This window comes from Salvelinus alpinus, chromosome 23 (assembly GCF_045679555.1).
Source record: "Salvelinus alpinus chromosome 23, SLU_Salpinus.1, whole genome shotgun sequence".
Classification (NCBI taxonomy): Eukaryota; Metazoa; Chordata; class Actinopteri; order Salmoniformes; family Salmonidae; genus Salvelinus; species Salvelinus alpinus.
Window position 1 is genome coordinate 28,791,782 of NC_092108.1, and position 13,079 is coordinate 28,804,860.

Consider the following 13,079-nt stretch of genomic DNA (forward strand, 5'->3'; position numbering starts at 1 on the left):
GTGGTATATTGGCCATATATCACTTACCCCCGAGGTGCCTTATTGCTATTATAAACTGCTTACCAACGTAATTAGTGCAGTAAAAGTTTTGTCATACCCGGTGTATAAGGTCTGATATACCACGGCTGTCAGCCAATCAGCATTCAGGGCTCGACCCACCCAGTTTATAATTCTGAATAAATCTCTACATTATTGACTCATTGAGTTGTCAATAGACTAATTATACCCCAAAAACATGAACAATTTCACTGTTTGCTATTTTGGCTGGTTTTCAGTTTAGCATTAGTTGTATTTGATAACTTACTTTTTATGATCAATCTTTTCTATTCCAGGTATGGGAGGATAAACACCTGCCACAGACTCCTGGAGTGGATGACCTGCACCAGGTTGCTGAACGAGGGAGATGAGAGGGGGATGACTCCCCTCCACCTGGCATCCCGAGGCGGCCATATTAAAGTGCTGGAGCTACTGCTGCGGAAAGGAGCTCTGTTCCACAGGTACAGTACTCAGTGGTGGAAAAAGTACCCACATTTTCATACTTGAGTAAAAGTAAAGATACCTTAATAGAAAATGACTAAAGTAAAAGTGAAAGTCACCCAGTAAAATACTTGTAAAGGCGTCTGTGTGTAGCTGGTGAGATGAGTCAGGCGCAGGACAGCAGATATGAGTAATAAAATACTTTACTCAAAAATTCAAACATAACACGTAATATACACGGCCACACAAATACGGACCACAATACAACAAACAATCACTCACAAATACAACATGTAGAACACGGGGTTAAATAATAAACAAGTAATTGATTAAGTGAAGCCAGGTGTGAAAAGACAAAGACAGAACAAATGGAAAATGAAAAGTGGATCGGCGGTGGCTAGAAAGCCGGTGACGTCGACCGCCGAACGCCGCCCGAACAAGGAGAGGGACCGACTTCAGGCGGAAGTCGTGACAATACTACTTGAGTAAAAGTCCAAAAGTATTTGGTTTTAAATAAAATTAAGTATCAAAAGAAAATGTAATTGCTAAAATATACTTAAGTATAAAAAGTAAAAGTATAAATATTTTTTTATTCCTTATATAAAGCAAATCAGATGGCATCATTTTCTTTCTTTCTTTATTTTACGGATAGACAGGGGCATGATCCAACACTCAGACATAATTTACATTCAAAGCATGTGTTTAGTGAGTCTGCCAGATCAGAAGCAGTAGGGATGTTCTCTTGATAAGTGTGTGAATTAGATAATTTTCCTGTCTTGCTAAGTATTCAAAATGTAACGAGTACTTTGGGTGTCAGGGAAAATGTATAGAGTAAAAAGTACATAAATTTCTTTAGGAATGTACTGAAGTAAAAGTAAAGTGGTAAAGTACAGATACCCCAAAACACTACTTAAGTAGTACTTTCAAGTATTACTTTACTTAATTACTACACCACTGACAGTATTTCAGACCTGCTACGCACACCCTCTCAAACTCGACGTTAATCCGAGTGAGGTGAACCATTATTTCCCAAACCAGTGGAAACTAATGTCTATCTTTTTACTAGATTTTCCATTTTGAATCAGCTGCAGTAGTAATGAATGTTTACTGTATGCCATTGCAGTGATTCTAAAGGTTGGACCTGTCTACATCACGCTGCAGCAGAGGGATATACCCAGACCATGATCATACTCCTGGAATCAAATATCAAACTGCTGGACAAAACAGATGAAGACATGGTTTGAGTCCTCTCTTTTTCCACATTCCCTTACCCTGAGGTGGGCTCATCTTCACATTCCCTTACACTGAGGTGGGCTCATCTTCACATTCCCTTACCCTGAGGTGGGCTCATCTTCACAGTCCCTTACCCTGAGGTGGGCTCATCTTCACATTCCCTTACACTGAGGTGGGCTCATCTTCACATTCCCTTACACTGAGGTGGGTTCATCTTCACATTCCCTTACCCTGAGGTGGGCTCATCTTCACATTCCCTTACCCTGAGGTGGGCTCATCTTCACATTCCCTTACCCTGAGGTGGCCTCATCTTCACATTCCCTTACACTGAGGTTGGCTCATCTTCACAGTCCCTTACACTGAGGTGGGCTCATCTTCACATTCCCTTACCCTGAGGTGGGCTCATCTTCACATTCCCTTACCCTGAGGTGGGCTCATCTTCACATTCCCTTACCCTGAGGTGGGCTCATCTTCACATTCCCTTACCCTGAGGTGGGCTCATCTTCACATTCCCTTACCCTGAGGTGGGCTCATCTTCACATTCCCTTACCCTGAGGTGGGCTCATCTTCACATTCCCTTACCCTGAGGTGGGCTCATCTTCACATTCCCTTACCCTGAGGTGGGCTCATCTTCACATTCCCTTACCCTGAGGTGGGCTCATCTTCACATTCCCTTACCCTGAGGTGGGCTCATCTTCACATTCCCTTACCCTGAGGTGGGCTCATCTTCACATTCCCTTACCCTGAGGTGGGCTCATCTTCACATTCCCTTACCCTGAGGTGGGCTCATCTTCACATTCCCTTACACTGAGGTGGGCTCATCTTCACATTCCCTTACCCTGAGGTGGGCTCATCTTCACATTCCCTTACCCTGAGGTGGGCTCATCTTCACATTCCCTTACCCTGAGGTGGGCTCATCTTCACATTCCCTTACCCTGAGGTGGGCTCATCTTCACATTCCCTTACCCTGAGGTGGGCTCATCTTCACATTCCCTTACCCTGAGGTGGGCTCATCTTCACAGTCCCTTACCCTGAGGTGGGCTCATCTTCACAGTCCCTTACACTGAGGTGGGCTCATCTTCACAGTCCCTTACACTGAGGTGGGCTCATCTTCACAGTCCCTTACACTGAGGTGGGCTCATCTTCACATTCCCTTACCCTGAGGTGGGCTCATCTTCACATTCCCTTACCCTGAGGTGGGCTCATCTTCACATTCCCTTACCCTGAGGTGGGCTCATCTTCACATTCCCTTACCCTGAGGTGGGCTCATCTTCACATTCCCTTACCCTGAGGTGGGCTCATCTTCACATTCCCTTACCCTGAGGTGGGCTCATCTTCACATTCCCTTACCCTGAGGTGGGCTCATCTTCACATTCCCTTACCCTGAGGTGGGCTCATCTTCACATTCCCTTACACTGAGGTGGGCTCATCTTCACATTCCCTTACACTGAGGTGGGCTCATCTTCACATTCCCTTACACTGAGGTGGGCTCATCTTCACATTCCCTTACACTGAGGTGGGCTCATCTTCACATTCCCTTACACTGAGGTGGGCTCATCTTCACAGTCCCTTACACTGAGGTGGGCTCATCTTCACAGTCCCTTACCCTGAGGTGGGCTCATCTTCACAGTCCCTTACCCTGAGGTGGGCTCATCTTCACATTCCCTTACACTGAGGTGGGCTCATCTTCACATTCCCTTACACTGAGGTGGGCTCATCTTTACATTCCCTTACTCTGAGGTGGGCTCATCTTCACATTCCCTTACCCTGAGGTGGGCTCATCTTCACATTCCCTTACCCTGAGGTGGGCTCATCTTCACATTCCCTTACCCTGAGGTGGGCTCATCTTCACATTTCCTTAACCTGAGGTGGGCTCATCTTCACATTCCCTTACCCTGAGGTGGGCTCATCTTCACATTCCCTTACCCTGAGGTGGGCTCATCTTCACATTTCCTTAACCTGAGGTGGGCTCATCTTCACATTCCCTTAACCTGAGGTGGGCTCATCTTCACATTCCCTTACTCTGAGGTGGGCTCATCTTCACATTTCCTTAACCTGAGGTGGGCTCATCTTCACATTCCCTTACTCTGAGGTGGGCTCATCTTCACATTTCCTTACTCTGAGGTGGGCTCATCTTCACATTTCCTTAACCTGAGGTGGGCTCATCTTCACATTCCCTTAACCTGAGGTGGGCTCATCTTCACATTCCCTTACCCTGAGGTGGGCTCATCTTCACATTTCCTTACTCTGAGGTGGGCTCATCTTCACATTTCCTTAACCTGAGGTGGGCTCATCTTCACATTTCCTTAACCTGAGGTGGGCTCATCTTCACATTTCCTTACTCTGAGGTGGGCTCATCTTCACATTTCCTTACTCTGAGGTGGGCTCATCTTCACATTTCCTTACTCTGAGGTGGGCTCATCTTCACATTTCCTTAACCTGAGGTGGGCTCATCTTCACATTCCCTTAACCTGAGGTGGGCTCATCTTCACATTCCCTTAACCTGAGGTGGGCTCATCTTCACATTCCCTTAACCTGAGGTGGGCTCATCTTCACATTTCCTTAACCTGAGGTGGGCTCATCTTCACATTCCCTTAACCTGAGGTGGGCTCATCTTCACATTTCCTTAACCTGAGGTGGGCTCATCTTCACATTCCCTTACACTGAGTTGGGCTCATCTTCACATTTCCTTAACCTGAGGTGGGCTCATCTTATCTGTTTCCTTTCTGTTTAGCTTGAGGGAGTAAGATGTCTATGTTGAAATACAGTGAAAGTCTTCCACAAATAGATATCATTCCTCTTTCTGAAAAAGGAAATCCAAAGGTCATTGTTGCCGTTATATACAATCCTAAATTCTAATTTCGAAGTGCTATGTTTTACTTTTGGTCCAGAACACAGCGTTACATCTGGCTGCCAGAGAGGGCCATGCGGCTGCAGTGACACTGCTCCTGGGCAGAGGGGCCCAGATGATGCTCAACAGGAGTGATGCCTCCTTCCTCCACGAAGCTGTTCTCAACGGCAGGAAAGACGTTGCCTTCGCTGTCATCCACAATGAGAGGTTGGGACACTGTTGCAAGATACAGTGGATACTTTATCTTTGTGCTGTTACGATGCTTTGACAGTACAGTGATGTGTTTGATTATTGGTATTCAGTTGGATTGCATGACAATGCCATATTGACATGTACAATATAACCTGTTTGTTTCAGATGTGCTGAGGCTATGCTATTGTTCGAAGTGAAGTCAACTAAGCGATGTGTGGTCATGGACATGATAGAGTTCCTGCCAGAGTCATTCAAAGTTAGTTGTATTTAAAAAACTATGCATAAAGGAAACTATCATAAAGGAAATGGATACAAATCTCCCATTTCTCAGTCAGCATATTAGAAAACATTAATGGTGCAGTGTTTCTCCACAGCATCTTTTGGACACTTGTGTGAAGGAGTCAGATGTTGACGTAAATAGTTACAACTACTCTGTAAGTCTGTTCTCTCTATTCTGTATTTGATATTACCTTCTTAAAACTCAGATTCATTATTGCTTAATCAAATTCACAAAAACATTCCAGTTAGGGTGTGTTGTAAACGAATATGTCTTTTATCAACAGATCGAGTACACTTTCAAATGGCTCCAAGCTCCCATTCATATCATTAAGCTTGCAAAAACAGACAAAAGCTACTACTTCCAGCCTCTCACTGCTCTGAACGTTAGTACCCACTGCAATACTGTAGAGCAGTGTTTCCTAACTCTGGTCCTCCAGTACCCCAACAGTACATATTTTTATTGTAACCCTGGACAAGCACACCTGATTCAACTTGTCAACTAATCATCAAGCCCTCAATGAGTTGAATGAGGTGTGTTTGTCCAGAGCTACAAAGAAAATGTGTACTGTTGAGGGTACTGGAGGACCAGGGTTGTGAAACACTGCTGTAAACTGAACTGCACTGTTTTCAAACATGGTATTTTTCTCTAGGGTTAAGGGCCATGAAGTTTCCCCAACTAACACTTTATTAAAGCAAAACAGTGCAATATCAGAAACAGGTCATATACAGTGACTTCGGAAAGTAATTTGACACCTTGACTTTTCCCACATTTTGTTACATTACAACCTTATTCTTAATTTTAATTTTTTTTTTTTTACTTCCAGCAATCTACACACAATAACCCATAATGACAAATCGAAAAACAGGTTTTTAGACATTTTTGCAAATGTATTAAAAATAAAAACAGAAATACCAAATTTACATAAGTATTCAGACCCTTTGCTATGAGAATTGTGAGCAGTTGATGTTATTCTTCAATAACACAGACCCGAAAGCAAATCAGGGGGAGAAAAATATATTTATTCAAAGAGAACAAATCACAGTTGTTATGCTGGAAAGTAGATGACAGGTGTTCATTCTTCCCTGTCCTCAATGGTTTCTCCACTGAACAAAGAGACAGGATGTAGTTTATACCCCAACCCTAGCCTGCGGTTGACCAATTAGAATTCCTTGCAGCAAAATTGGGCCAATGGCCAAATAACAAGTATCCCGTTTCAGGCTCAATGTATAGACAATTTGGACCAATGAGAACTTGCCACATGTAGCTATGAGTCCTGGACTGAAATTCCTCCCGTGTCCCTGAACCATTAATCTTCAGTTCTCCTCTTGACCTTTAGTCCTCTGCGTTGTGTATTTACCTTTGAATATTCTTAAATAATCAAAATTGACCTCAGGTGCATCCTGTTTCCATTGATAATCCTTGAGATGTTTCTACAACTTGATTGTAGTCCACCTGTGATAAATTCAATTGATTGGACATGATTGGAAAGGCACACGCCTGTATAGATAAGGTCCCACAGGTCCCACTGTATAGATAAGGTCCCACAGTGTATGTCAGAGTAAAAACCAAGCCATATGAGTTCGAAGGAATTGTCCGTAGAGCTCTGAGACAAGATTGTGTCGAGGCACAGATCTGGGGAAGGGTACCAAAAAATGTCTGCAGCATTGAAGTTCCCCAAAAACACAGTGGCATCCATCATTCTTAAATGGAAGAAGTTTGGAACCACCAAGACTCTTCCTAGAGCTGGCCGCCTGGCCCAACTGAGCAATCTGAGCAATCACTCTGACAGAGCTCCAGAGTTCCTCTGTGGAGATGGGAGAACCTTCCAAAAGAACAACCATCTCTGCAGCATTCCACCAATAAGGCCTTTATGGTAGAGTGGCCAGACGGAAGCCACTCCTCAGTAAAAGGCACATGACGGCCTACTTGGAGTTTGCCAAAAGGCACTAAAGACTCTCAGACTATGAGAAACAAGATTCTCTGGTCTGATGAAACCAAGATTGAACTATATGGCCTGAATGCCAAGTCTCACGTCTGGAGGAAACCTGGCACCATCCCTACGGTGAAGCATGGTGGTGGCAGCATCATGCTGTGGGGATGTTTTTCAGAGGCAGGGACTGGGAGACTAGTCAGGATTGAGGGAAAGATGAACGGAGCAAAGTATAGAGAGATCCTTGATGAAAACCTGCTCCAGAGAGCTCAGGACCTCAGACTGGGGTGAAGGTTCACCTTCCAACAGGACAACGAACCTAAACACACAGCCAAGATAACACAGGAGTGGCTTCCGAACAAGTCTCTGAATGTCCTTGAGTGGCCCAGCCAGAGCCCGGACTTGAACCTGATTGAACATCTCTGGAGAGACCTGAAAATAGCTGTGCAGCGACGCTCCCCATCCAACCTGACAGAGCTTGAGAGGATCTGCAGAGAAGAATGGGAGAAACTCCCCAAATACAGGTGTGCCAAGCTTGTAACATCATACCCAAGAAGACTCAAGGCTGTAATCGCTGCCAAAGGTGCTTCAACAATGTATTGCTTAAAGGGTCTGAATACTTATGCAAATGTGATATTTCATTATTTAATTTTTTTTGTAAATTAGCAAACATTTCTAAAAACCTGTTTTTGCTTTGTAATTATGGGGTATTTTGTGTACATTGATGAGGGAAAAAAATATTTAGTTCGTTTTAGAATGAAGCTGTAACGTAACAAAATGTGAAAAAAATCAAGAGGTTGGAATTTTTTCTGAAGGCACTGTATGTATTTGTCATTCCCACAACAGAACATTGTTGGATAGTGGAAAGGAAAACATAATTATTTGATATGTATTCAAAGTGTTTATATTGTTATTTTTTTACTAGTCCATGGTGCAATTTAATCGCATAGAGCTTCTGACCCATCCTGTCTGCAAGAAGTATCTAGAAATGAAATGGTGAGTGACACTGCATGACCTTTATCATAATACGTTATCGTTATACTACCGTCTCCAACACTGTAAATATTAACATCATAATACCGTCTCCAACACTGTAAATATTAACATCATACTACCGTCTCCAACACTGTAAATATCAACATCATACTACCGTCTCCAACACTGTAAATATTAACATCATACTACCGTCTCCAACACTGTAAATATTAACATCATACTACCGTCTCCAACACTGTAAATATAAACATCATACTACCGCCTCCAACACTGTAAATATTAACATCATACTACTGTCTCCAACACTGTAAATATTAACATCATACTACTGTCTCCAACACTGTAAATATTAACATCATACTACTGTCTCCTACACTGTAAATATTAACATCATACTACTGTCTCCAAAACTGTAAATATTAACATCATACTACTGTCTCCAACACTGTAAATATTAACATCATACTACCGTCTCCAACACTGTAAATATTAACATCATACTACCGTCTCCAACACTGTAAATATTAACATCATACTACCGTCTCCTACACTGTAAATATTAACATCATACTACCGTCTCCAACACTGTAAATATTAACATCATACTACCGTCTCCAACACTGTAAATATTAACATCATACTACCGTCTCCTACACTGTAAATATTAACATCATTCTGCTGTCTCCAACACTGTAAATATCAACATCATACTACCGTCTCCAACACTGTAAATATCAACATCATACTACCGTCTCCTACACTGTAAATATTAACATCATACTACCGTCTCCAACACTGTAAATATTAACATCATACTACTGTCTCCAACACTGTAAATATCAACATCATACTACCGTCTCCAACACTGTAAATATTAACATCATACTACTGTCTCCAACACTGTAAATATCAACATCATACTACTGTCTCCAACACTGTAAATATTAACATCATACTACTGTCTCCAACACTGTAAATATTAACATCATACTACTGTCTCCAACACTGTAAATATTAACATCATACTACCGTCTCCAACACTGTCAATATCAACATCATACTACTGTCTCCAACACTGTAAATATCAACATCATACTACCGTCTCCTACACTGTAAATATTAACATCATACTATTGTCTGCAACACTGTAAATATTAACATCATACTACCGTCTCCAACACTGTAAATATTAACATCATACTACTGTCTCCAACACTGTAAATATTAACATCATACTACCGTCTCCAACACTGTAAATATTAACATCATACTACTGTCTCCAACACTGTAAATATTAACATCATACTACCGTCTCCAACACTGTAAATATTAACATCATACTACCGTCTCCAACACTGTAAATATTAACATCATACTACCGTCTCCAACACTGTAAATATTAACATCATTCTACCGTCTCCAACACTGTAAATATTAACATCATACTACCGTCTCCAACACTGTAAATATTAACATCATACTACTGTCTCCTACACTGTAAATATTAACATCATACTACTGTCTCCAACACTGTAAATATTAACATCATACTACTGTCTCCAACACTGTAAATATTAACATCATACTACTGTCTCCAACACTGTAAATATTAACATCATACTACTGTCTCCAACACTGTAAATATTAACATCATACTACTGTCTCCAACACTGTAAATATTAACATCATACTACTGTCTCCAACACTGTAAATATTAACATCATACTACTGTCTCCAACACTGTAAATATTAACATCATACTACCGTCTCCAACACTGTAAATATTAACATCATACTACCGTCTCAACACTGTAAATATTAACATCATACTACCGTCTCTAACACTGTAAATATTAACATCATACTACTGTCTCCAACACTGTAAATATTAACATCATACTACCGTTTCCAACACTGTAAATATCAACATCATACTACCGCCTCCAACACTGTAAATATTAACATCATACTACCGCCTCCTACACTGTAAATATTAACATCATACTACTGTCTCCAACACTGTAAATATTAACATCATACTACTGTCTCCAACACTGTAAATATTGACAACATCAAATTAAAAGTCATGCCAAGCTACAGTATATAGTAATCTATATACAAAATATATTAGTGCACAGTCACCTGCGAATACTCACCAAATGGTTTCTTATATCTATTTAGGAACGCCTATGGTATCAAAGTGCATCTGCTCAATCTGGCTGTCTACTCACTTGGTCTGGGGCCTCTGACACACATCATTCATACTCTGAAGCCCATCCTCAACACCAATGTCACCCATACTACATCACCATCATCATCAGTAAGCATGGTGACCACCTCCCTTGACAAGGTGCCGTATGAGATCCGATTACATCCACAGCAAGACATTAGACTTCTTTCCGAGTGTATTTGTTTGTCTCAGAAACCCAATTCAATAACAACTCCTCCATCTTCACAGCAAGGCTATTTTATCACCACCTGCATGTTCCTGATTCTTGCCATGAATCTGTACACAGTTGGCAAGGAGCTGGTGCAGATAGTTCAGCAGGTAATCATGGAAATATAAATCGGTTCTAAATACTGTAGCCTCAATCCATGGTATGTGATTTATCTGGTAGTGTGATTTGATCATTTTAAATATATTGTAGCGAAGTTAACCCAACACCTAGCAACCTTGTCAAAGATTTTGGATAACTTGGTATAACGTTTAAGGTGGTGGGTTGACAGTCGCTGAACCCGGGTTCGAGACCCATTCGGGGCTACCTCCCGAATTCGTTACAATTTTGAAATAGACGTTAATTTGATGTGTTTCTATTCAAGGGTTCAAAGTACTTCCGTGATGTGACCAATGCAATGGACTGGGGTGCTGCCGTCACTTCTCTGTTGTTTGTGATCCCTTTACTGATGGACTTCAAGGACACATGGCATTGGGAGGCTGGGGTAGTGGCAGTTCTTCTATCCTGGATAAACTTTCTCCTCTATTTCCAACGGTATGGAGACTGAATGTTTTTTTTTACATAAAATAGTGTAGGTTTACTGAGATTCATCTTTGAAGAAAGATTTATTTATATAAACTGATCAAATTATTTTTTTAATCAACAAAAGCAATTTTAACAAATAAAATCACTATTGGTCCACAGGTTTGAACGTGTTGGGATCTACGTGGTGATGTTTTTAGAGATTGCAAAAACTCTATTAAGCATCATTGTACTGTTCTTCTTCTTGCTGCTTGCATTTGCATTGGCTTTCTATGCCCTGATACAAGACCAGGTATGTTTACAGGACCATGGAGATTTAACAATGTTTTATCTCTATGTGAAGAACATTGTATTGTGTAATGTATGTAGCTATGTGTTTGTGAACATCTGTTAAAAATGACCAATAACTTGTATTTGTATAATGCATTTCCACAGTTACAGTGAGTTCCAAAACTATTGGGAGAGTGACACATTTGTTGTTGTTTTGGCTTTGTACTCCAGCACTTTGGATTTTAAATGATGCAATGACTATGAGGTTAAGGTGCAGACTGTCAACTTTAATCTGAGGGTATTTTCATTCATATGGGGTGAGCCGGTTTGGAAACTACAGAACTTTTTGTACATACTGTAGTCCCCCCATTTTAGGGGACCAAAAGTATTGGGACAAATTATTATTTTAAAGTAGTCAAAAGTTAAGTATTTGGTCCCATATTCCTAGCACGCAATAACTACACCAAGCTTGTGACTCTACAAATGTGTTGGATGCATGTTTCTGAACAGATTATTTTGTGCTATATTGTGTCATTTTTGAGTCTCTTTTATTTGTAAATAAGAATATAATATCTTTCTAACACTTCTACATTAATGAAGATGCTATCATGATTACGGATAATCCTGAATGAATCGTGAATAATGCTGAGTGAGAAAGTTACAAAACGCACAAATATCATACCCTCAAGACATGCTAATCTCTCACCATTACAATAATAGGAGAGGTTAGCATTTTTGGGGGGGTGTGATATTTGTGTGTCTGTAACTTTCTCACTCGTCATAATTCACAATTTATTCAGGATTATCCATAATCCATGGTAGAAACAGTGACTCCAAAATGACACAACACATTATTTACCATTCATTTCTATTGGGCACAAAATAATCTGAAACGTAACCAAAACAAACAGCAAATGCATCCAACAAATTTGTAGAGTCACAAGCTGGATGTAATCATTGCGTGCTAGGAATATGGGACCAAATACTTAACTTTTGACTTCTTTAATACACATGTACAGTTGAAGTCAGAAGTTTACATATACTTAGGTTGGAGTCATTCAAACTCGTTTTTCAACCACTCCACAAATTTCTTGTAAACAAACTATAGACCTCCACAAGTCTGGTTCATCCTTGGGAGCAATTTCCAAATGCTTGAAGGTACCACATTCCTCTGTACAAACAATAGTACGCAAGTATAAACACCATGGGACCACGCAGCCATCATACCGCTCAGGAAGGAGACGTGTTCTGTCTCCTAGAGATGAACGTACTTTGGTGTGAAAAGTGCAAATCAATCCCAGAACAACAGCAAAGGACCTTGTGAAGATGCTGGAGGAAACGGGTACAAAAGTATCTATATTCACAGTAAAACGAGTCCTATATCGACATAACCTGAAAGGCCGCTCAGCAAGGAAGAAGCCACTGCTCCAAAACCGCCATAAAAAAGCCTGACTACGGTTTGCAACTGCACTGCATGGGGACAAAGATCATACTTTTTGGATAAATGTCCTCTGGTCTGATGAAACAAAAATTGAACTGTTTGGCCATTCTGACCATCGTTATGTTTGGAGGAAAAAGGGGGAGGCTTGCAAGCCGAAGAACACCATCCCAACAGTGAAGCACGGTGGTGGCAGCATCATGTTGTGGGGGTGCTTTGCTGCAGGAGGGACTGGTGCACTTCACAAAATAGATGGCATCATGAGGCAGGAAAATGATGTGGATATATTGAAGCAACATCTCAAGATATCACTCAGGAAGTTGAAGCTTGGTCGCAAATGGGTCTTCCAAATGGACAATGACCCCAAGCATAGCATACTTCCAAAGTTGCGGCAAAATGGCTTAAGGACAACAAAGTCAAGGTATTGGAATGGC

At 41.1% G+C, this 13,079-nt stretch overlaps 1 protein-coding gene across 6 annotated transcripts in view; it reads left to right on the top strand.

The window, feature by feature from the left end:
• The window catches only part of trpa1a (transient receptor potential cation channel, subfamily A, member 1a), a 38,788-nt gene that overhangs the window by 18,820 nt on the left and 6,889 nt on the right, over window positions 1-13,079 (top strand). For 5 of the 6 annotated variants that reach the window (XM_071361849.1, XM_071361850.1, XM_071361847.1 and 2 more), the window contains 11 exons: window positions 333-497; window positions 1,601-1,715; window positions 4,602-4,768; window positions 4,919-5,009; window positions 5,128-5,187; window positions 5,317-5,415; window positions 7,889-7,959; window positions 10,141-10,309; window positions 10,418-10,507; window positions 10,780-10,949; window positions 11,100-11,229. In XM_071361849.1, coding sequence (XP_071217950.1) covers window positions 333-497; window positions 1,601-1,715; window positions 4,602-4,768; window positions 4,919-5,009; window positions 5,128-5,187; window positions 5,317-5,415; window positions 7,889-7,959; window positions 10,141-10,309; window positions 10,418-10,507; window positions 10,780-10,949; window positions 11,100-11,229 — 1,327 coding nt within the window. The remainder of the gene's footprint in view (window positions 1-332; window positions 498-1,600; window positions 1,716-4,601; window positions 4,769-4,918; window positions 5,010-5,127; window positions 5,188-5,316; window positions 5,416-7,888; window positions 7,960-10,140; window positions 10,310-10,417; window positions 10,508-10,779; window positions 10,950-11,099; window positions 11,230-13,079) is intronic. The other variant, XM_071361848.1, reaches the window with a different exon arrangement.